Source organism: Mus caroli, chromosome 9, assembly GCF_900094665.2.
Source record: "Mus caroli chromosome 9, CAROLI_EIJ_v1.1, whole genome shotgun sequence".
Classification (NCBI taxonomy): Eukaryota; Metazoa; Chordata; class Mammalia; order Rodentia; family Muridae; genus Mus; species Mus caroli.
Window position 1 is genome coordinate 39,199,266 of NC_034578.1, and position 25,397 is coordinate 39,224,662.

The window sequence follows — 25,397 nt, forward strand, 5'->3', positions numbered from 1 at the left end:
TCAATGCAAGTATTTGCAAGCCCCAAGGCAATTAAATATGTTACTTTCTTCAATAAAATGTTTGTATCCCAATTAAAATAGAACAACATAGTTGGAATTTTTTGTACACTGAATTATTGCATAAAGAAATTTAAGAGTTAAGAGGAAGAAGCCAAGAACTCTGGATTCCTGCTTATTAAAATATTGCTCCCATTCAAACACTTCTCATTAGGAATTGATCATTATTGAATAAATATACATGAAAAATCCCCCTACATCTATACAAGACGGTTTGTGCTTTTCCTTAGCACTTGATGCTGTTTGTCCTTTAAGTTCAATTTAACACTTCTGTAATGTCTCCTCCAACGTGCAACATGATTCAAAGCCGAACAATATTAAATACAGTGGGAAAGCATTGGTTATGGAGGATGCTACATTTGCATAATGTATTGCAATTTCATCTAATGGGAGGATATCTTAGTTCTCCAAATATTTCACAATGGATATTTTATGTTAACAAAACAACAGCTAACCTAGAGGCGATGTGCAAACAGCAGCATGCAACCAAATGTACAGTGAATATAATCTCTCCATTTGTTTTCTCAGTATACAGAATTTGATTGTCGAGTTCTTCCTGGAATGATGGCCCTTTTGTGTTTTTATTTCTATCTATAGACATTGAGATCTGTCCCTCTGCCATGGCAGTGTTTTCTTAGGAGGGAGCCATATTTCAGCGAGCATAATTAAACCATCACCAACAGAACCTTCCATTAGTCAGAGCAGAGAGCTACTGCTCTTGCTTGGTGGATACATGGCAGAGGAGTTTGCATTCTGCTTCGGGGGAAAGGCCAGTAAATATTTCATGAGCTCTTCTCGATTGGATTGTTTATTTCACAACATTTAAAAGAGATACTTAATTTTTCTCAGCAGCTATTTTTTGTCATCCAGTTAGAGAAATAGATATTAAGGACAAAATTTGCATGGGACGCCCAAAGCTGGTATTTTCTCGGAGCGAGGCTTACTGTGCGCATAAAAATAAATCTTACGGTGTTCTTCAGAAGATGCCCTTGGCATCTCCTGTGTTTCCTAAAGCTATATTCTGGTAATGTTCTGTAGCTAAGGTGTGGGGAGGCGGGGATTGTAATTTGATTGCTGTGGTTTGATATAATTCAGGTTTCACGCTATATTAAAAATGGACACTAGAGGGTGCTCTTTGATCTTCTTTTTCTCTGGCCTGGCCGCCTATGTTGGTACACCCAAGTACTGAAAATTTCCCCAGTGTTCTAAGCAGGACAAAAAACGCAGCGATACATGCGGTGCGGAGATACCCTAAGGTTTGGAAGAGAGTCATAGGGGCTCTAACAGGGCTAGCTTCTTAATTAATTCAGAATTAGTAAGAAGCAATGCTTTGTATCCCAGCCCTGGTGGCTGTTATCTTTTGATAATTACTTAATTCCTTTGGTTGCAGGAATTTTATTAGATTTCAAGCTCTTGCTAAATGTCAAACGATTCTAAAAATAGTTGGAATATTAGACTATGTTAAATAATTAGTGCTCTCAAGCTCTGCCATGAGGATTTTGAGTAAAGCACACACCTAGCACTGGTTAAGAAACCAATTATAGAATCCCCAACTGTCACAAATAGCAGCTCCCTGCTCCCCGGGTGTCTCCCTGGGTACTGAATTCCATCAAGGAGCTGTCCAACTGGCTTTGTTCTCTCCTTTCTGCCCTTTGCTGACCAGACTCTTTCCCTCTTCCCTGTTTGAGTACAAAGAATTATCTTTCCTGTTCGCTGGTTTGCGGTAGGCTCTCACACAGCCTGGAATGGCCGTGAACACCTTAGGTTACAGAACCCAGCTTTGAACTCCTGACTCCCCTGCCTCCACTTCCCAGGGATTAGGACACAAGGGATGTACCTCCATTTCTGGCGTCTGAGGTATCTTAAACTCTCGCGTGGCTATGTTTAACAAGTGTCATTTTCGAACATAAGAATCTTTGAGGGTCAGCAGGATGGCTCAGCTGGTAAAGGCCGTCAAGCCGATTACTGAATTTGATTCCTGGAATTCATTTGGGGCAGAGGATGAGAAGAGTCAGGGCTGGATCCTGGTTTTTAGAGAAATAGGCTGAAGGGCCTGCTTGTGCTGTCATTTGTGAGGGAGTATTTCTCAACTCAGAGAGACATGCTTGCCCTGAAGACAGCTTGAAAGCCATTGCTGCTGGTTTCCAGTCTCCCTTACAGGCTCAGGACAGGTTTCCAACTTATGGGGCCTCTGAAAGTTAGTTGATGGCCATGAGACTTGTGCTAGCCAATGGAATGGGAACAGCAACAAGGAGACTTCCAGGCAGAGAAGTGACAGAGGTGGAGCTGTGGGAGGGGCCTGAGCTGCTTGCACTTATTCCTTAAAGCCACCCACTCAACTGGTGGCATTATAAAATAGTGACACCACCATCAATCTCCTTTCCAGGAGACCAGCGAACGGCAGACTCCACAGACATGAACAAGAAGCAAGTCTGTGTGGCTTAAGCCTTCGAGACCTCGGGGTCTCAAACTGTGTCACCATAGTGTGGCTTGCAGCAATGGCATACAAGTGAAGGACGTCAGACACGTGAGAAAGACAAATGCCAGTGGCAAAAACATGGCCAAAGGACTAATTCATTTTATGTTCTGTATGTATGATGATACGCATGTATGTATGTGTGGTCACATACATATGATCGCATATGTGTGTGCACCTTTGTGTGCAGGCACTGGAGGCCCGGAGTTGATGTCACATGTCCTTGTATCGCTCTCCTAATGACATTGTTATGGGAATGGGTAAAGATAGATTGCTAAGTAATATTTACTGGGTGTTTTTGTTCAAGCTTTATCTAAGAAACTCAATAAGGCATTATTGTGCTTGACCCATCTGATTGGGATGCCCCAGGCTTCTCTGGGGTGAATGAAGGAGACACAACAGCTTGTCTGAGTCCTCTGCTCTCAAGGATCCAGGAGTAAACAGAATACACAGCCACCATCGGTTTCTGACCCAGCAAGGATGAGTATTGAGAATTGGCCCTTATTGGTAGTTTTGAAGTTTTCGTCCACATTCAGTATTGTCCCCAGTGACCCTAAGGTGTCCAAGCTAAAGCACACATTTCCTTCCTTCATCTGTCCCTCTTTTAGCTCCTGGGCACATGCAAATGCTCTAAGCTGCTAGGACTTTCTGGTTCTCCCAACAGGGCAGTTCAGGGGCAGCCTCTGCCTCTACCTCACTTCCTCAGCTCAGTGGCAGAGAGATGCGGGTGCTTTCACAGGTAAAATGGCAGCCATTGCTCGGGGCCCAGGTAAAAAGAAGCTGTGGGTTTCTGTTTAGTTTTTCCAGAGTTCCTAGACCAAAAAAAAAAATCTAAACTGCCACCTATTTGAATCCAATGTAACTTCAAAACAAACTTGAAGTATGGTCTACTGTGTTTCTAACCTTAGAAAGGAAGGAATTCCAGGGATTTAGCAGGCCATATATCTTATAGTTAATTACAGTATATGTTTATTTGGCACTTACAAAAGAGGATGTTGCCTGTTTCTCTTCCGCAGAGTACCTCTATGCTCTGAGGATGCCCCTTGAGCACATACCAGCAAGGACGTCACACATACATGGAAGCACGGGCTGGCCATGGCCACCCACTGCAGTGGCCACAGCTCGTTCCTTTCTGCTTTTAATCCTACCATGCTGCGACTTTATATACAGAACTCAACAACAGGAGGGAGTCCAGGAGCCAAATAACGAGAATACTTGAACACAAAGTTTATTTAAGGATAAAACACATTAAAAATTATTTGGTTGATTTGTAAAATGTGAAGGGCTGGGTTTGAGGATCAGGATGGGTGGGGTGAGGTTCTCCAGGTCTGCAAACATCATCTCCATTGACTGAAGCTGGCAAGGCAAGGTGGAGGCCACAGCAGGAGGGGGAGGAGCTAAGCAAAGTGAGCTGAGGGCAGTGTTGGCGAGGCTCCACAGAGAGAGTCGCAGCTTTAATTCAAAGTCACAGCAATAGCCTTGCCTGTAACCACGGTGTTCCAGAAACAGCGCGGGACAGACCAACTTTTCTGGCCAGCTTTCCCATCAGACTTCTGTAGCCAGAGCTTTCCCTGGCTGGCTTCTGGCCTGAACCTAGGTTCCCAGTGCCAGCTGTTTGGCATTGAGGGTAAGAGCATGCTTCCCTCCCATTAGCTTTGAGAAGCCACTATTGCATACTGTGGAAGAGGAGCCAGGAACATTGGTGTCCTCCAGATCTGACTGCTGGAGGAAGGTGGCGTGAGTGTGAGAGGCTGTTTTGACTTGGGGACACACACTTTTATACCTACAGGGACTGAAGAAAGCACCCTGAGTTCGTTATGAGGTTGCGCCTGATTTATAGACAAAATGCCACAGTGAGATCTGGGTCATGATGAGAAGAAGTGTCCAAACTTGAAGTTCCACTGAAGTATTAGAGGCTGGGGACAGAACAGAGCATAGCAAGAACATATCAGATCAGCAGGATTCCGACCTATGGGCCACCCTCACATTAAAGGGAATTCCTTGGGGAAAGGGAAAAACTCAAACGGCCTGGATTAAGGAAGGAGAAAAGCAAATTAATCCAACCTTTAAGAGAGCCCTGTAAACCTCAAAGGGAGAGCCAGGAAATCAGATGCCAATGTGATTGGCTTTCTGTCTGCTTGGCTCTATTTTCTGGACTTCATGGGTCTTCTGCCTCAACCTCCTAGTGGCTGGGATTACAGGTATGTCCCTCCCACCATGTCCAGCTGAGACTACCAACTTAACACAAGAGGACTTGGGGTCAGATTTATGGTCAACACAGCCTTTAAATTACTAAATCAATTTTGTCTTAATTGCTCACTTCTTCTAGATGAAAGACCAGGGACCCAAGAAGGTTTGGTTTTGATGGTAGGTACCAGAACTCCTTTGGTGTTTCCCTCTCTGTCTGGGATTCTCTGGGATTTGCACCTGCAAGAAGCTAACTGGGCTCCAGTGAGCTTCTCCTTGTTTGTAGGAAAGGAGCTTCCTTGGTCACTTAGCTGCCTGCCCCCTTCAGGAGAAGCCCACCTCTGCAGCTCCTTCCATCTTCTTGCAGGGATCCGGTCACACAGCTGCACAGAGGCCCGTCAACCCGGCTGGTGCAGATCTGCTCACAGCCGCCGTTGTCTTCACACCAGTCCAGCCCTGAAAACGGACATGTGGGAGACTTAATGATAGACAAAGCAGCATGGCACCATGATCAAGGCGGAGGAGGGGCTTCAAAGAGAGGGGAGAAGAAAGAGTTGTCAAAAGCCAATGAAAAGGTTTTCCTGGAGGACACAGGCAGTCCACTCATACCCCTGTCTCTCGTGTCTCCTCCTCATGGTGGACACACACCACAAGGCAGGCACACCTGAACCTCGAACTCCCACTGTTTTAGTAATCTATAGTGTGTTTTAAGGAACATACATACTTTTTCTCCTAATGGGTCCCACTGAAATGATCTGTTCTTTGTGCTCTTTTGAATAATCTGTGGCGATCCTGGAATTTTGTGGGCAATTCTGAAAGACAGAACACCAGAGGGAGATTTCACACAATTAAGCTGATAACTTATTCTCCACCATGTTTCCACCTCCAAGAGAGACGGCGGCTTCGGCCTCCAGCGCTATTGCTGCTCAGATTAATTAGAACCAATGCATTCTTGATCATCGGGCCCACTGGGACTCTAGGCTTTATGTCAAGCAGAATTAAATATACTCTCCACACCAGAATGAGATTCAAAGAGGCTCTACGCTCAGGAATGAAAATTGTTGGATCTCGTCTGATCCTAATGTATGCAGCACCATCTGTAAGTAGCTCTGACCATAATTCACATCTTGCTCCTGTAAACATGATGGAAGCATAAAGATGGACTGCAAAAGACTAGGGGTGAGATGCTAGAGCAATACAATCTTGAGGACATAGCCACCCATGATGAGGATGTCAGTCTGGCACAGAGGAGATATCGGTTTTGCCCCTCATCTGCAACCTCACCCAGTTCCAGACGATCAGACCCTAGTGCCGTTCTGATAAACTGTGAGTACTTGGATAGACAGTATTTCGAGTGGGAGAGCCAACAGAGCACAGGCTATTTAATTTAGTATGCATGACTCATTATGCCCCTTGAGACTACTGTGATGCTCCTGACCCAAGCCAATCTCATCTGTTCAGGGTATAGACACTCTTGGATACATTTTCAAGGTGTTCCAACAGTAGAATAAACACCACTGGCGTTTAGAGGCCCATAATGCTGTTAGCACCCTACACGGCACAGCTCAACTCTCCTACACAAATTACTCTGAGATGTCAGTGGCCCCAGGATGCATTGTCTAGCGTGAAGTCAATGGCCTTGTGGCATGTCAGAGACTGACTACCTGGCTGGGCATCATTCCACTATATTCTCTCCTCCAAATATGACCACCCACCCCCGAGTGCGTTTGAAGGGCTCCACTGTGGACGCCTGGTGTCCACAGTCACCGAGGAGCAGCAAGAGCAAGGTTGAACACTTGGCTTTTTGTACACTTACAATCTTGCAAGAGTATTTCTCTGAGTCACAGAGGGACACTGCACAGTGAAGATGAACTTCATCGTAGTCTCCGATGAACTTGAAGACGGTGACATGGAAACGACAGGTTAGGGACACTCCGTTCTCCTCTATGCCAATGGTGTTGTCTTTGATGTTCTGACATCTACTCAAGAAAAAGAAAACTTGATGAAACCTTAGCCTTGTTTGTATTCTTCTAGAGGTTAACCCTCGCCTTCACGTCAAGTTTCCATGTTTCACATAGAACAACCGTAAACGCTAAAATCGGTTTTGCATCTGGAAGTGACCTCTGGATGGCTTCGGTGCTCTGTTTATTATCACTCCCTCTGATTTTCACTGTTTGTTTCTCGACATCGACTGCTACTTTGAATTGTTATCCGGACTGCTACTGCCAATGAGATGTCTGTGGGGACTGCTCTCAATTTCCCCTCGCTTCGGGGATCTCAGTCCGCCCCCTCACCGTGCTGTGTTCTACAGAGGACGATTTAACAGGCACATGTCCTACATCCTCGGTTTTCCTCAGTTAATTATCAGAGTTGGCAGGGGCCCTGATTCAAACCCTTTGGGACTCTTCCCACACTGAAGTAGGTAGGAGCTGTAGGAGAGGAGGGGCAGGGTAGATGGATCCCAGGGATTGTCTGATGGACGGGGAGGGACTGCCTCTTTCCCACCTCCCCGCCTTCTTGCCATCTAGCCAATTCTCTGTTCCCGCCAGCAGCACATCCCCCAGGTTGGTTGTTTTGCTTTAACAGCCACTTAAAACCTCCCCAATGTAGTCTCTCTTGCTCATGTCTCCTCGCCATGCTTTCCCCACTGGAAGGCCTTTCTGTTCTGCTTTCTTGGGCCCCAATCAATAGCACCCACCTCCATATAAATAACCCTTACACTCATGCCTGAACCAGGCACAAGTAACATTTCCTAGATTTGACAGATGCATCCTGCTGAATTTCTCCAGTCTAGGGATCAAGTCGCAATTACCACTGTGGCTCCAGCCCACTACATGGCATATTTGAAAATCATGTCTGGATTGATGAATGAGGGAAGGAAGGAAGGAAAAAAGGAAGGAAGGAAGGNAGGGAGGGAGGGAGGGAGGGAGGGAGGAAGGAAGGAAGGAAGGAGCTGTGGCCACTGTGAGTCCACGGAACCAAAAGACTTTCAAAGTGATAAAGATTTTAAAAGGTACCCCTTTCCTGTTTGTTTCTTTCCCCTAAGCCCACAGGATTAAATAGCTCAGCAATAAGGAAAATTAAAAATTCAAGTTATCCTTCAGCGTCCCCACACCTATTAGTTTTCGTAATTAGACAAAATGCAACTTGCTTCTCAAAGCAATAGTCTCTTAAACACTTCGAACGGAAAACTAAGCGTGCCAGCTTCCGTTGTCATTATTATTCATTTGGAGGGTCTAAATCGGTTCAAGGAGTTTCAGCCTCCCAATCTTCATGGGGACCTTCCCTCTTAGCCAGGCCCCCACCTCTCTCTCATGTGGATGACATAAAGTTTAGGTGTCAAGACAATCTGGCATCAGAGCAGAAGAGAGCAGGGATAGCTGTCTGGACGCCTATCTTAAAGCAAGCAAACAAGTCTAGCATTGACCGGCATTTGTCCTTTTCCCTGTCTGGGCACTGGAACAGAAGGGAGAAGTTGCCTGGACCCCCAGATTACCAGGCTGGTGGCAGAAGCTGGTGTTGCCTCTGCCCTCCACGTAGCTGGGGAGGAAGAACTGCCCTCCCTCACCCCGTGGGTAAGGGGCTCCGTTTGGCTGTGCATCGATTCGTCTGAGCATGTTTTTCCCATGGGTTCACAGTGGTGGGAGGCAATAAGCACACCCCTCTAGTAAAGGACTGATGGATTCCAGTTCTCTCTGAGGATGAAATAATTTCCCACATAACAACAGTTTAATTTGAAGGCCTTTATTTAGACAGACCCAAGGGTAAGCCGAGATTTATGAACATGCTCGCTGGCTTGCTCTCCCTCACTGGGTCAAGCCCATTAAACACTATTTTTAAAATGCTAAATACCACCTCGTCCTTCAAAGGAGACCCGAACATTGTCATTTGGATTTGTAGAATGACTCATGTCTTAGCTCTTGTATTTCGATACAAGAATTTTGGAAGGGGAGGGAAGGAACCCAGGAGGAGAGAAAACGGCTCTGTTAATACCGTCTTCAAGGACTGAGGCACACCTAGTAATTTCTAAGTGTCTTCCTCTGTCTCTTGGAGGGCTGACCAGAAAGATGAAGGCTTTAGTGAGATCATTTGCTAGGAAACTCCATAACACACCTGGACAGTGTGCCAGATGTCACCAGGGCATTTGGGTCACTTCTCTGTCCCTTGCTGTTTGGTGGCCTTAGGTGCTTTCTGCCTAGCTTCTCTGAGGTTGTGTCATCAGCAAACAGTGGCTATTTAAACTGTCCCCAAACCAGGCCCCTCTTCTCTCAGAGCACATATTCCTTTTCCTGTACCCACAAGCTCACGATAGCTTCCGGAACTACCAGGGAGGTAGATGCAACCGGAGAAGTGCAACGGTGCCTTCTCCCAGCAAGGGTGATCCAAGATGGACAAACCACCTGCCCTTCCTGGGAATCTGAACTTGAATTAATGTGCTCTGTTCTTAATGATAGCAACAGGGTCTGAATGTGAGGCCAGCACTGCCAGCAGCTGACTAACCACATCCATGACCTAGACAGATAGATGAGTAAAGGCAAGACAGATCAGGAAGGCTTGGAATCTCCTTGAATCCATTCATCCCTGAAATTTACCCACATTTGTGATTGAGTGTGTGACCACTACATCCCTTTTTAATTTTCATGTAAGTTGAATAACCCTTGCTTCTACCAGTTATGCCAGAAAAAAAAAACTCTGACTAATATAGCTGTCCAAATGAAGAATCCTTGTAGTGGGTGACAAAACCGTCAGAGGGTCAGATGATGGTGATGCGTGCCCTTCTGCTGGCATACTAAAACGTCACTGTGTTCTACACTAGAGGCAAGTACATTTCTTTGCATATGTATGCCATGGTCGTAAAATAAATTATTAGAAAATGTATCAGCGTGTGGGTAAGTTGCCTGGCACGAGCAATGTTTTTACTCATTCCCGTTGTTAAGTCTTCTCATTCATTAGTTGAATAAATTTCGTTGTGCAGCCATCTTTCAGGAAATATATGAGGAGGTAGGCAAATGATAATGAGTGCAAGAGGATTGATGAGCACAGGAAACTCCTCATGCTACACAACCTCGCTTTCTAATAGTTTGGGTTATTTACATTCAATCCCCAGTATCCGATGGGAAAGAGTCAGAAGTGATTCATCAGGTTTGAAATTGTACGGTGTTCCTATGATCTCGTGAAGCCCTGCTCCAGCCAGCCAGCCAGGAGGTGAACCATTCCTTTGTCTAACGCGTCTGCACTGGATATGTTTCTCACACACTAGTCATATAGTAGCAGTCTTAGATACCACTCATATTGACTGTTGTGGAATCTCAGTGAGTGTGCTAGCAGTCTCTATGTAGTAGCCTGAAGCTGAGTCCCAGGGCTGACGTCATCCGCCTAGCTCCTCCCATCACGTCAGCTCTGTGTCCCTCAAGTCATCTCCATAAGATGCACCATAGTAAAATGCTTTGACAGAGACTATGCTCACACAGCTTTCATTATACTATAGTGTTTCAATAGCTCCATTTAATTATTAGTTGTGATTATTCATTCCTTATTGTGCCTAATTTACAAGTTAAACTTTATTATGTAAACATTATGCATCTACAAGGAAAAAAATGTAGGTTGTTCAGAACTATCTATGGTTGCAGGTAGTCACTGGAAGTCTTGGAATGTATCCCCTCTCAAATAAGGGGGAACCACAGTATGCTAATTTCTTTTGTTGTTGTTGTTTTTAGTATTATTGCTGTTGTTTGTTGTTGGTACTGGGAGCTGACCCCAACAGCCCTAGCACATTCTGGGAGAGAACTCTACCACTCAGCCCTATCCCTAGTCCCTCTTTCTTCTCTTTCTTCTTCCCACCTCTGTCACAGCCCTTGACCTTCAGCTACTTGCATTAAATCTTTCATTTTTCCAGAATACCGGATCCCTCTCCAATTGATGATTCAAGCAGGCAGGACAGAATCCCTTCTTTAAAGCACCGTATGATAAATGCACTATGGCAGGGGCTCTGCACTAACTTGTGTGACTGCAGACAAGTTACTGGATCATGTACAGTCTACCTCCCAGGGTACCAGAATGAGATAAATCTGATGATACAAAATGCTAGTTCTGTGGGTGTTAGCAAAAGTTAATACCCATTCCCACTCTTAAAAGACGGTGCAGAAATTTTTACACTAAAGGCTCAGAGTCGGTTGTCAATGGCGAGTTTGCCACGGCCACTCACCCTCCTTCGATGATGAAGTACCGAAGCTTGTCATTGCTGTCTCGGGAGGGGGTGGCGTAGCATTTGTTGAGTGTGAGAATCAAGTGTGTAGAGTCAGCTCCAACCACAAAGACGCCCACGTAAAGCACATCCCGAGTCGTCAGCACAACTTCCCCTTGGCGGTAAGGGTGTTTGTAGGAAGCGTTTTTATAGAGTGCCATCTTGGTGGTGAAGCTGCCCTCTTGGGTCGGAACTGTCAGGTTGATGACACTAACAAAAAAAGGAATTGTATGTGAGGCAAGGAACCAAAAATACATAAATAAAATTGGAAAAATAAAACCCCAATGTTATTTATTCAATTAACTGCCATTTTTTTTCAAGCTACAGTGTAGAGGGAAGACATGGCATGCAGTCCTCAAGTTTAAGGCTGCCTTATCTAATTTGGTCCCTACATGGGGCAATTTACATTTAAATGAAATTAAATAAAATAAAAAATTCAATTTATCAGTCCCCTGAGCCAAATTTCAAGCACTCATTGGTCACAGGTAGTTACTGTATCACATTATTCAGAAAGCAAGCCTTCCGGTCATTTAGTCTAGAGCATTTTGTTTCCAGAAACATGAATTATATTTTCCCTGGTGCTTCAAAGACAAATGCTAGCTACTCTGATGCTGCTAACCTTAGCTGTCAAGAAGAGAGAAAGCAGGAGAGCAGCCCCTGAAAAGTCTTTACCTTAGCATAGGCTTCACGACAGAGTCTAAGGAGATCTTGATATCTAGCTCATAAGCGCATGAAAATTCCACATTGATCGTGCGGTCCCTCGTGATGATGTTGCCGGTGTTGTTGGCACTTTCAATCCAGATTGTGTTTTTATACATGATATGAGTGCCATTGGACTGCAGATCAAGGGGAGGTCAGAAATCATTAAACACGGAAGTATGCGGTTAGCATTTAAAATCCATCTCCCGGAATTATAGAGAAATGGCTTCGTTCCATGCCAAACCCAGAGGCTAGAATACATCAGCATGGAACCAGTCTCTGCACCAACTTGGGGAAAGAAGTGTTGCCACTGATATTAGCAGTGCCCTTCAGATGATAACCTTGAGTACCCATGGAGGGCAGATTCCGTGGACCACTGAATTCCAACTACAATCAGATATCTGCTGGAACTTGGGCTAGAAAAAGCATGAGATACCAGCAATGCCAGGTGAACATAAATTGAATCAGAAATTCTTTTTCAGTCCTCAACTTGAAATCTCCCTTCTAACAAACCTTTTACCAGGTACACATACAAGTACCAACTGAACAAGCGAGTCTCACCTCCATAATCCATTCTCCCTCCGAGGAGAGCACTAATGAACACAGGAAGGAACACAGGCGTAGTCTTTATTACATCCCAGGAAGGGCCAAGAGGAGATGAGAGATGCTTAACTAAACCAAATCCTGGAAACAGTGGCATAAGTGTTGGGGCCTTTTGGTATTTATACATTCAGCTCCTTTCTTCACCTAATACCTGTAGGACCTAAAATGGCTGGATGAGGCTCTATTTACCTAGGAAGACACTAGAAGCATAAGAGAGCCAACGGAAGTCTTACAGATAGAGAACAAAGGACAGCAGTGGGCATTGCAAACTGAGAGAGGAAATGTACCGCTTAGAATTCTTTTTCTGTTCACTCTACCACTCAGCCCCAAATGATGATCAGCCTTCCTGCCTTTCATCTTGTCATAGTCTGTCTCTCTGCTATTCATCAATGAGTGTATTTCTATGCAGACTACCTTGGCTTTAAGGATCATCAATGCACTCCTTCCTGCCCTGTCTTCTCACCTGCACGATGTTCCCACAGTTCCCTTTGGTGTTGTTGATTTGAAAGGAGATAAAATCCTCGCCCTCGATGCCAGAGCACTGCCGGTCATTGATTCTCACGCCCTCTCTCTCAAAGCCCAGCTGAAAGAGCTTGCACTTAGATATGGACACTTCCATCTGGGCTGCCTTGCAGGTCACCTCTGCGTCGATGATGTCATGGGAATCTGGGGAAAGGGGGAACAAGCCTGTCAGCGGGAGTCTCATCTTGCTGCAGGGGAGGGCTGGGCCACCCAAGGCCATGTTTCTTTAGAGGCAGGAAACAATCTCTACTCAGAGGCTGCGAGCATTTCTAATTAAGCTTTGATCACACTAAATGAGTACATGAATTCATTCAAAGCAATATCTTGGGCGTTGGTGGAGGCTTATTAAAAAGATAAAACTGGTAATAAAGTGCCTTTTGTCTTTTCTGGAGAAACCCGGGCCTTCCTCCCACACACGCTGGTGGCAGGTACTTTTGTGTAAGTGACACACAGAATCTGTCATAGTGTGGTCTGGCTGGGGACCAGATACCCCAGCAAGAGCTGTGCTGGCTTAACCCTACCACCCGCCCTGGCTGAGCCCAGCTCAGGAGTACCTAGTGAGTCCCGGTGAGCACCAACAGAGGCCTTTTCTCTTTAATAAACACTATAGAAATAAAGAAAACTATTTTCGTGTGCCTAGGTGAGGTGCATTGCCCCCTCCTATAGAACATTCTATTCACTTGGGCTTTTGTCCTAAGTGATGCTAATTTTAATATGTGCTCATGAGCTACTTGGTTTGGAAAGGCTCATGGAGCCAAAACACAGAGCACTTCCCCTTTAAGCTGACATCCAGTTGGGCTCATCCGAAGACAAGGTCATGGCTAACCCTGGGGAGCTAAGGTTAGAGACAAGAGAGCCAGTGCTAGTTAGCTGCTGTTCACATCAAACATGTCAGCTCTGTCTCTAGGAACAAAAATCTTTGGGTCAGATAAAACTGGCTTGAAGTCAGTCTTAAGGCACCTGGCTCTCTCCTCCTATTTCCTTCTTGTTGGCATCAAACCACTTTACTTATTTGGGAGTGGAAAAGACCACTTTGGATCTCTCTGATGTTGCCTGGACTCACACGTGGTTCTGATCGATTCCATTCACATACTCATTTGCATGTTAAAGTCTACTGTTGCAAATGATGTAGCTATGCGGAGATGAACATCAGCCTACAGCAAGGCTGCCTACAGCGAGGCTGCCCAGTTGTTTCTTGGCTCTTGAAGCTTTGCTTTGGGGGTTTCTAACAGAGTGGGGAGCACACACAGCTCCTTCTCTGGCACTTCCCTCGATCATCAGCTTCTTCATCAGCCTCTTCATCAGGCTTCTGCAGTGGAGATGGCGCTAATCACTCACTGTTTCCATAGGGAGGTGGCTCAATGCAGCCACATAATTCTCCTCCGTTGTCCAGCTCGCAGGTCCTGTTGGGACAGTCCGCCCCCACACAGGGGTCTTCAACCACTCCTGCTAAAAAGGAAAACACAGAAACACACAATTTGATTTTCACACTACACACAGAGGCATCGGATTACACTCAATTTGACACAGTTCACTGGGGAATGGTCAGGTGGGCCCCTGCAAGTTGACAGACAGGATGACCTCTAAAAAATAATGACAAGTAGTGATGATTGGACGTTTCCTATGGCTCTGCACTATGCCTCGAGGTTTGACTGAATTCACATGATTGGCTCTCACAAAAACTTCCCAAGATGAGCAATGTAGCCCAAATTTCACAGCTAAAATTTACCCAAGGTCATCCAGGAAGGTGCGTTGTGGAAATAAAATATAGACTTTTCTACCAAGGAATTCTGTAATTTCTGCACCTATCCTACCACATCACAGTTAATACACCCACCACCCCATATTGTATCTAACATGGTTTGTATATATTATAATTACTTGAATTTTCTGTATTTATAGAAAAGTCACGTCCAAATAATTTGTTTCTCTGTTTCCAGCACCCAGCCATCTCAATGCTTGTTAATAACAAAATTAAGTTGTTAGCTACAGATTACAAATATTTGTTAATAACAAAAACTTAAGACTCCTAAGATCTCAGAGAGGCCCCTCCGACTGAGACTTTTTATTTTGATTCATGATGCACCTTTCCCATAAATATCTACTTTACATTATAAAAATAGGCAGATGAACAACTATACCTAATTCTCCAATTCAATCAACAGTACCATTTTGCTGAAAGGAGAAAAGAATCGAGGTAATGATCGAGGTAATGTGAAAGCTTCAAGGACATAAATGGCCACCGTGTTGCTCTGAACACTATTCCTGAAACAGATGGCTGGCTCTTTCTGCAAGAGGTTCAGCACTCCATCGGACACTCACTAACCAAGAGCATTGCCTTTTACTGATTTTCAACCTTCTTAACCCTGCCACCTTTTAGTACATTTCCTCATATTGTCATGACCCCCTCCCCCAACCATTAAATTATTTCATAACTGCATTTTTGCGACTCTTATGAATCGTAATGTCAATATCTGATATACAGAATATCTAATATGTGACACCCCCCCCCAAGGGGTCACAACCCACAGCTTGAGAACTGCTGCTTTAAGAGAGTCATTTCTTTACATGATTCTTCTTTTTACCATCCAAGGAAGAAGAAGTTTTGTTCAACATGCCATAGCCTTTTTTTGCTAAGAAAACACTTGCTGGTCATGAGCCAAGATTTCTTTGAGAGTTTTTCTGGGGCTTAGAAAGGTCACACAGGTTAGTTACAAGAAATAAGATCAGAAGATCAACCATATATGTTGTAGCAATTAATGACAAGACATTGGATGCTTTAAAACTACTAAGCACGGTGATTTCACCCCAGACACATACCAAAACAAGGTTAATAACAAAACTCAGGGGCTGGAGAGATAGCTCCGCAGTTGCAGGCATTTGCTGCTCTTTCAGGGGACCAGGTTTGGTTCCTAGCACCCATATGATTGCTCACAACCATCTGTAGCCCCAGTTGGAGAGAATTCAACTCACTCTTCTGTCCTCTTTCGACACCAGGCACACGCATGGTGCACATACATATATACAGACAAATACTCATACATAAGACAAAAGTAAGGAAATCATTTTTAAAATAAGGCCTTCTCTACCCACACCTTGTTCTATGTGGCTGTCAAGCACTTCTAGTGTAATTAATTGTTCATGGTGAGGGTACAGAAATGGCTCAGACTCATGCTGCAATTTCTAGAAAGATGAATGAGATAAGCCATCGGTATCACTTAAATCTATTTATTTTGAAAAGGCTTCCTTAAAAAAAAGATTTATTTATTTATTTATTTATTTAATGTATGTGAGTACACTGTCACTGTCTTCAGACACACCAGAAGAGGGCATCAAATCTCATTACAAATGGTGGTGAGCCACCATGTGGCTGCTGAGAACTCAGGACCTCTGGAAGAACAGTCAGTGCTCTTAACCACAAAACCATCTTTTCAGCCCCAGGCTTCTTGTTTTTTTTTAAGACCCTTTTGCTACCCACCCAGTGTGCTCCTTGTGTGGCACAGGAACAAGAACACAGAGCATAGTCAGCAAAAGGAGTCAATGGCTAATACAATAGACAATGGTCAAAGAGAGCGGGAATGGTGAACGGTATACGGCCCACAGGGAGAGCCCAGCCCAAAACCTAAACATTCATTTCTTATTTGACACACAAGGTATAAATACCCTCTGACAAAAAAGCTTGTGTGTGTGTGTGTGTATACAGACATAGTCAGACAAATTTCAAAAGTTCAAACACTTAACTTTAGCATTATTTAAGATGTGTTTCTTATGAGCACAGTGGAGTAGAATATTAGTTCCCAAACAGATTTCCAACAGGCTAGTACTTTTCTTAACAGTTTCCGGAATTACCAAATGTATATTAGAACTAACTACACCATTTGTCCTGTTTAGATTCTGAATTGAGTGTACGTCCACACTTAACCATGTTTACTCTATAGATTCACCAGTGTGCATGTGTGGTTCGGGAATGTTCCTGGACACACACTGGCTTTTAGATGCACGCAGAGTTGGTAGTGTCTGTCTGGCCACAGACACATACTGTGTTGGTCACACTATCATACTGTATGGGCACAAATATACATAGTGCCCACTTATATGTGTATGTACACATTAAGATGTACTCCACTTATTTAACTGACACAGTAAAAGGGTAAACACATCGCATAATGGAAATACTATATGCATTCTCACTGCAGAAAACAATGTATGAACTAGAAGCTGGTTTAACGGATGGACCTTGTAAACATCCATCCGCAGCTTCCTTTGAAGCTGGGTGGAGCCACCTCGGTCCAGCTCCTCTTGCCATTTGCGGTTTCCCTTTCTGGGATGGAAGTCATGGTGGAGCTGAGTTGAGAAGAATGACAGCCAGGAGTCCCAGGCTAACTAAGTCCTTCCATGAAGTCAGTAAACGGGTACTTCCCAAAGCCAGAGCCTCGTCATCAGCTCGCTCTTCAGATTCCATCACTGGACAGGGGCTACAAGTGGGTCAGGCTCCCCTGGAAATGCCCCCTCTTTGAATCTCAGGGGCAACTCACAGCCCTCTCCCCTCCACCCCATGGAGCAGGTGGGTAAGTAAATATGGGGTGGACCTGACATCAGACAATGCTACCCCCACGGTACCCATAGAAATAAAAGAATTCTCTTACAGCAATTCTCTTTCTCAATCCACTCGGTACTAAGGATGCCGAAGGAGCGGCAGGCCTCCCCGTAGGCAGCCAGGGAGCCACACAGCTGGAACTTCTTGTGGTTGTAGCAGCCATCCAGGTAACAGGACTCGTAGAACGGGAGGGGATCAAGAAGCCCATAGCAGGGCTGGAAGAAGCCCTTCATGTCGGTGAGTTTCAGGCAGTAGCCGTCACCCTGCATGGCCTGGATGTGCACATTGTCACACGTGGCTGCGTACTGTGAGAACTGTAGCTCGTTGCAGCTGGGGGCGAGAGGTCTGGTCAGAATAAGTGAAGCAAAAACAGCTATCTGAGTTCTCCCATAGAAGGTAAAACCACATCTATTGTACCTGTTGGGCTAGCCCTGAAGTTTATATACTATGCAGATATCAATGCTGCCTAGCAATGTGACCTTAGGAAAGCCAGGCCTGGGTGGTCTCTATCCACTTAATAAGGTGAAATAAAGTCTATTGTTCATCACTGGGATAGAGTGCAGATAAAACGCCAGAATGGAGGGCTGGAGCAATGGTTCAGTGGTTAAGAGCACTGACTGCTCTGCCAAAGGTTCTGAGTTCAATTCCCAGCAACCACATGGTGCTTTACAACCATCTGTAATGGGATCCGATGCCCTCTTCTAGTGTGTCTGAAGACAGCTTCATTGTACTCATATACATAAGAAAAATAAATCCCTGTCTCGGAAAAAAAAAAAAAAAGAAAAAAAGAAAAATAAATCTTTCAGCCGGGCGTGGTGGCGCACGCCTTTAATCCCAGCACTTGGGAGGCAGAGGCAGGCGGATTTCTGAGTTCGAGGCCAGCCTGGTCTATAAAGTGAGCTCCAGGACAGCCAGGGCAATACAGAGAAACCCTGTCTCGAAAAAACAAAAACAAAAACAAAAACAAAAACAAAAACAAAAAACAACAACAACAACAAAAAAAAAAAAAAACGCCAGAATGGACTAGCAGCCTAAGTGCCACATGCCAACAGGTATTTATATAACAGCCACTCCTACTTCAATATCCTTCATTGACACCATAACCATTAACAGCATATTGCCAGAATAACAATGATGATGCTTGCAGAATTAAAGACCCACAAGGAAACCCAGGAGCTTCTAGCCAGCTCCGATTTAGCTGTCTGAGATCAAAAGCAGAACTTTTGCAAGGGAGCTGTGTGTACTTGACGAGAGTTCACGGAAGGAAAAGGCAAAGAAAGGCAGGAGGAAAACAAAATAATATGAAAACAGAAACGTGGGCACCTCTGGGAGACTCAGCCCTTGCTCACTGGTGGGAAACCCAGAATGGCTGACATGTCCTGAGAGCAGCTGCACTCTACCTGAGTGGAGCTGAGGGAAGCAGAGCCAAATTAGGAGTCGGGGGACCTAGTCCTGGCTTGGTACTCACAGGAGCTCCATGCAGATAAGCCACTTAGAATGTTTCTCCAAGGGAAGAAAGATACCCAACGAGATGCTAAGGTCCTGCCCTGGTCTGGGTCCTCTCTAATTCGCAGAATAATCCTAACAAGTGATCTATTATTCAGTGTTAGCTTAGGGCAAGGCCAGGTGGTTAGAGCATCCTTTCTATAGCTGGGTACTGGGATGGTACCTGACATGTAGGGAATGAAGGGATGGAGGGATCGGGCCATGGTAGGAACAAAGGAGTGTCAGGAAGCAGAAGCATCCTGAAACTCCTCTACAGAGCCAGGGAGGTGTCCGCATGATTCTCCAGCCCAGAGGGATTCTAAATCAAGATCCTTGGCAGTAACTTGTTTAGCTCTGTCTCAGCTGGCCAGAAGGGAAGAGGCTGGTCGTCACCTCTATAACCCACATTTTCAACAAGGCTCCCTTCATTCACAGCAACTTCTGCCTACATCAGCAAAGCCTTGTAGGGGCTCCTAGGTCCCAGGTAGATAGCTGGTGACAGCTTCAGATTCTAACCCTAGGGACACGCTTCTGGGTCGCTGAGAGCAGACTCACTTGATGATTTTGAATCCTATCACCTAAACCCAGATGCCGCTGTTGGAAAAATGATTGGGGTCTCTAACGCACCTAAACTCCAAAGGCTAAACTCAAAGCTCTGTGTGACAGGAAGGGAGATGAATGTCGAGAGAACTGTGGCTCCTGTTCACGGCTCCTGTGGACGTGCGTGGGCAGATTGGAGCAATGAGTCTGTGGTTTAAACTGCTGGGGTACACGCACCTCTTCTGCATGCCGTTGGTCTTCCAGCTCTGGGCCAGCACCACACTGCTCACCACGGGTTTCCCCCGCAAGGTCACGTAGTCGTCAGTCATGTCTCCATTGAAGTTCCCACAGAGCCCACACACTTTGTTCTGCAGCCTCTCACTGATGCTGATTTTAATGACGTTGAAACCATTGTAGTATATCTGGATGTCCGGGCTGGTGTCGATCACCAGAAACCCCTCACTGCTGTAGATTTTGGTTGCCAAGCCCGTGATAAATGGAACATTTACTTGTGTGCCATTCACCTATTGGAGCCAGAGAGACAGGAAGTCGTTACCTGAGGGCTGGGTTCAGCCAATCTTTTCGGCAAAGAGCTAGATTCCGCAGGCCCTGTGATCTCTACCACAGTTATTCAACTCAGCCCTTGTTGCTGGGCCATCAACCACCATGTGTATCAAAGTGGTTTCCAATAAAGTTTTTCGGGACGCAGCTCAGTCAGCAATGTGCTTTGCTCAAAATCACAAGGACATGCGTTCACTCCTAAGAACCCACATTGGAACAGTTGGGCATAGTAGCTCATGTTTATGATTCCAGAGTTAGAGACGCTGAAAAAGAAGAATGTCTGAGATTTGGGGGACAGACAGTCTAGTCTACTTATCAAGTACCAGGCTAGTGAGAGACCCTCATCTCCAAAATTAAATAAGTAAATAAAAGTGGGTGGCACCTTTATTCATGCTTGTCCTCTGACCTCTACAAACACCAGAGCATACACGTGTGTGTGTGCACACACTAACACACAGACACGGCACATGGGTTGGCCATAGGTCATAGTCTGACGACTCCTGTGCTAAAATTTAAGACTATGCACTTTCCGTTTCCCCCACAGGAAGCAAACTATGGGAAAATAGGAGTGAAGAGAGAAGAAAACATTAGAATCAGATTGCCCTCCGTGAGTGGATAAATTTGTGTGTGTGTGTTAAACTTATACCAGCATCCACCAATTACCGAAAATGACATCATAATCTTGTTCTAAGGGTAGTCCAACCTGGTTACTATGGACCTGGGGACTACTACCCTGTTTATGGTTTCCTTGTTTATAATGTACAAACCTGAAGCCTTCCCAGATGTCTTATAAACACAATATTTTCTGCATTTGTCATTTTCCTGCTTTTTATAACATTTCTTAGCCCTTGGGACAGGATATAATATGCTTTTCCTGTACTTACAAAATAAATTGGATTTCCCCCCTCTGGTTATTAGTATCGCTGTTCCATTAAAAAAAAATGATGTGTTGTTTTTTTTTTTTTAAATCTCTTTACTTTTTGGCTAACTCAGGGTGTTATTCATCAGTGGTGTCTGTCTGGCTCTCCTGATGGCCACTTTAGCCTTCCCTTGTATTCTTGGCCAGTGAAGCTGGGTCTGTACTGGCCAGTTTGCAAAAGGAATCAGAGTGTCGAAAACAGGAGCAGCTTTCCTGGAAGCTAAAAGCCAGCAGTAAACCCTAGATTCTTTCTTTTAAGCCTGCAAGAAGCAAGCCTCTTGCCTGGCACTGTATACTAAGCTATTTGATGACTCTTTAAATAAAGGTGCACTGAGTGCTAGATTTAGCTGAGCTGGTGGTGGAAGGCACTGTATTTCAGAACATGTCAGTGTGGTATTCTCCCCTTCACATCCCACCTCCTACTTGAGCTCACTGTGAGGGAGCCTGGCTCCATCTTTTGGGTCAACCTGATGTGCCTGGTCTGGTGTAACTGACTGGGGCTCAGCAGTTCATAGGGCAGGTTAGATACTTCCTAAGTGGAGTGAGTAGGGTGTTCTAAGCAAACAGTAGTTATGGGGGTGAATAGGTCCTTCACATGTATTTACATACAGGTCTTTATAAGCAAAACCCACCAAGGCAATGGCCCCGAGGAGGAATCAAGCTAAGATAAATTCGACATTTCCTTTCAGTTGGAAAGTCACCGTGGGGCCTCTAGTAGAGGCATTTGCTTGGCTGGGCTTTATTTAGGTCCTTGCTTTCACAGGCAAGTGCTTACCTTCTCTTTATAGAGAAAGTATGGCAGAAATGAAGGTTGATCTTAGAATACGTGGGCAACGCCAAGAATAATTGCAAAGGCTCTTAAAAGCTAATGAGATGCCTTTTAGAAATTAATCCAGAGCAAAAGCTGACTTATCTACCATTTTATCTCCTGGAGCTCGATTGCTACCCTGATGTCATTACAGCCTGAGATGTTAAATTTCCTGCCTTCGGAAGCATCAGCGACAGAGGCAGTGGCTCACTCTTATACCCACAGGAGCTGCTTCCTGCTTCAGTTCTCTGATGCAAGGATACTTGGAGCAATCCATTAATATTCTTCAACTCAATTATCTGGGATAAATGACAACGAACAGCCAGCTACCCCACCCTGGCTTCCCTTGGCTCATTTTGTAAGACTCAGAATCCGGTTGTCACCTTGACAGTGTTCCGATCGTTGATGAGAATCTGCTCTTCGTTAATGTAGAAATAGACCGGTGAGATGATAGTGAGGTTGGGCGAGGACCACTTGTCGAAGTTGATGATGAGCTGGAAGGAGATGTCTGGCAATTTCTGGCAGATGGTTGAGAGCACGAAGGCACAGTTGGCAGGGAAGCGCAGGAAGGCACCATCGAACGTGCGGAAGACACCACCCCCTGCCGCTAGGCAGTAGGAGGTCTTGGTGCTGAAGCAGCCGCGCACCCCACTGCGCAGGGCGCACTCCTCATCTGACTTGCATTGGCGTGGGTCGCACTGGATCAGGTTGCGCCTGAAACAGCGGCAGCGCCGCGTGCAGTCCCCATTCCAGAATAGCTGCTTGGGCTGGAAGAGAAATGTCATAGAAGAGTTAAACTATGAACGCAGACTGCAATCAAGGTTGGAGACCCTCAAATCCAGCCTAGCCTCCCTTTAATGCAGCTTGGGTTAGCACCCAGAGCGTGGAGGGAGGCTGCCTTCGTTCAAACACTCATCCCGTTGATGCAATTCCGAGGCCAAATAATACGCAATTTAGACTTTATTGGTCTCAATCAAGGACTCTGGAATCTTTATGGCTGGGGTTGCTGAACTAATCATAGCCTACCTGAATGTGCAGCTAGCTGTTGGAACTGGGTGAAGAAGAAAAATACATTGTAGATTTTCTTAAGCCTGAGAGAGAATCAGGCTTCTAAAAAACATAGGCTCCACTTTAGGATGAAATTTAAATTCACTTGGGAATGAGAGGACAGTGCTTTAAATCTTGACCAGTCGAAAGAAAGTGATAATCAACTTGCATGATCAATCATTTATTTCATTTCCCAATAACTCGCCCTCCCAAGCACGTCCCTCACTTCAGCTGATTTCTGATTTACTTCAATCGCAAGTGCCTCTATCTCTGTGTATGTGCGCTAAAGGTGAGGTCTCTAGCTAGCGTCCTAAAGGAAAGCTCTGGGGTCAGGCCACTCATAAGTCAGCCCCGGCCCTCAGACTTCTTCAGAAGATGATTCAAAAGTGATAAAATGCCTATAGCACGGTGTGTCTTTAACAGGAAGCAACCATTATTTTATATTCCTCTGGAGATGGACAATATATAGACACAGTTCTACTCCGTAGAGTTTATATTCTTAATCTTGTACTTGCTCTACATTGGGAATATTGAGAAACACTCACAGCTGTCCACATGTGAGGACCACAATGCGTAGACAGCAAGAGATCGGCCACACTGTGCCTTCAGGATGAGCATCCCTTGTCATGAGTGCCAAGTTTAGATTTAGGAGTTTTTTTTTTTTTTTTAAACTTAGGAGTAATCGCACATATATGATGAGATATCTTGGGAATAGGACCCAGGTCCAAACATGAAATTCATTTATGTCTCATACATCCATTCTACATTCAGCCTGATAATTTAATGCAATATTTTACACATTTTGTGTCAAAGTTTCATAGTGTGAAATTTTTTTCTTGACTTATAGCTTCAGGTCGGTGCTCAAAGGGCTTTAAATTCTGCAGCATTTTAGATTTCATATTTTTGGATTAGAAATGTGTAAATTATATCAATTTACCAGACAGTCCTATTCAGAGAAGTTTTAAGATACATAAAGGGGCCTATGACTCAGTCTGGCCGCTGTTTCCTGTTTAACCACAGATTTAACAAGACCCTCGTATTGACTGATTGTGACTCAGATTCAAGGGTGAACAGAGGGCAAGCTCTCCTGAGCAGGATGTCATTCATCCTCAGAGTGAAGACATTAGAAGTCAGGTCCTCGCGCCTTCTAGATTTGTAACATCCTCGGGGTCTCAGCAGCCTCAGGAACTGACTTCGTTTCTCTTATCAGATTTATACAATAATTGAGTGGTTGGTCTGGCCTCTGTTTGATAAGAACACAGACATTACGTTGGTGGGAAGGGAGAAAAATAAGCCGATGTTTGAGGCTATGATCAGGGGTAAATAGCCCATCTACACAAGAACTTGATTGTGGAACCAGCGTCAAGGGGAGGCGTCTGGCCCCACGCTGCTTTCTTTACCTTAATTAGACATGACAACGACAGCTGGGTGATTACCCTACATGCTAATGACTAGATGTGTTCTCTCTCTATTTCCAAGGAAATCTGCTGTATAAACAAAGCCTCGGAGCTTGTTTGAATTGAGGCAAATAGATGTGGATTATTTGTTCTGTGACTTTGCCACTTCCCAGATATAAGCTGTTGTCAAAACCCACTGACTTTCTGATGAAAAGCAGATAATAACGCTTACAGTACTAATAGCTGCCAAGGGTTGTTATGGGCCTTTCTGGAGGATTCTGAGTGTTTTTATATGCACCATTTCATTAAAATGCCTGGATTTTTTTAAAAAATAAAATGTTTCTCAAGAGAGTAAGAACCACCACCATAACCAACAGGAACCACTGATTGTTGAAGGATTGGGTATCAGGTACCAGGCTGGGCAAGTAGCCTGGGGCATTCAGATGACCCCCACTGAGAAGCCACTGTGAGCCACAGTTCATTCATAGGCAAGCAAAAGGTCAGAGAAATGACAGCCAGTTCAATGTCACTCCTCCAACAGCGAGAGAGTTAGGACCAAGCTCGAGTCCTGTTCCTTCGGGCCACACTGACTTAGGAGCCCTGTGAAGGACTACAGGACATAGCTGAGAGACACGTGCGGGCCATGGCTAGGCTAGGACCAGGGTTTAGAAATGTGCTCTTTGAATCTGGAGCCTGGTTATAATGGCACCCAGATGAGGAGAACACAGAAACTTATTTTCTTCCACATGTTTTGCCTCTTCCCTTCGAATGATCTTCCTAAGGGTTAACGTGGGTCCCAGCCCTACTGAGAAGCCCTCTTGTTAGTTCTACTATTCTCTCTAATATAACCTCCAAATGTCTTTTGCAATGAAAACGAAATCGAGCATAATGCCTCCATTTCTATTCTTTTATTTATTCCCCAAATAAAGGCAGCTCAGTCAATCTCAAATGAGTCAATGCATCTTTACAGAAAGGAGACATTATTTATTTTTGCCTAGTTGAGTTCCAGTTCAGACACTTCAATTAGATTTCTGGCAAGCGCTCCCACCTTCATTTAAAATTGATCTGCTCGGCAGGGTATCATTTTTCACTTGTTGATATGTTATTTTGTAATTGTTTCCTTCTTTAAAGCATAATTTTTGTTTCTCTCCTGAGTAGGTATTTTTAAGTCAGGGAACACACTTCCTCAGCCTCCTCCACCACGCTACTTGAAGAGTGGCTTCCATACAACCAGTGCCCCATAACAGTCTACTCA

General features: G+C 44.8%; 1 protein-coding gene across 2 annotated transcripts in view; it reads right to left on the reverse strand.

The window, feature by feature from the left end:
• Window positions 1–3,742: 3,742 nt before the first annotated feature.
• The window catches only part of Tecta (tectorin alpha), a 70,624-nt gene continuing 48,969 nt past the window's right edge, over window positions 3,743–25,397 (reverse strand). The window contains exons 14-24 of one of the 2 annotated variants that reach the window (XM_021172356.1): window positions 22,082–22,465; window positions 19,648–19,934; window positions 17,435–17,715; window positions 14,127–14,237; window positions 12,730–12,932; window positions 11,637–11,800; window positions 10,926–11,174; window positions 6,537–6,699; window positions 5,445–5,532; window positions 5,060–5,176; window positions 3,743–4,449 (exon numbers count right to left, since the gene is read on the reverse strand). In XM_021172356.1, coding sequence (XP_021028015.1) covers window positions 4,349–4,449; window positions 5,060–5,176; window positions 5,445–5,532; window positions 6,537–6,699; window positions 10,926–11,174; window positions 11,637–11,800; window positions 12,730–12,932; window positions 14,127–14,237; window positions 17,435–17,715; window positions 19,648–19,934; window positions 22,082–22,465 — 2,148 coding nt within the window. In that variant the 3' untranslated portion in view covers window positions 3,743–4,348. Of the gene's footprint in view, window positions 4,450–5,059; window positions 5,177–5,444; window positions 5,533–6,536; window positions 6,700–10,925; window positions 11,175–11,636; window positions 11,801–12,729; window positions 12,933–14,126; window positions 14,238–17,434; window positions 17,731–19,647; window positions 19,935–22,081; window positions 22,466–25,397 lie in introns of both variants that reach the window. The other variant, XM_021172355.1, reaches the window with a different exon arrangement.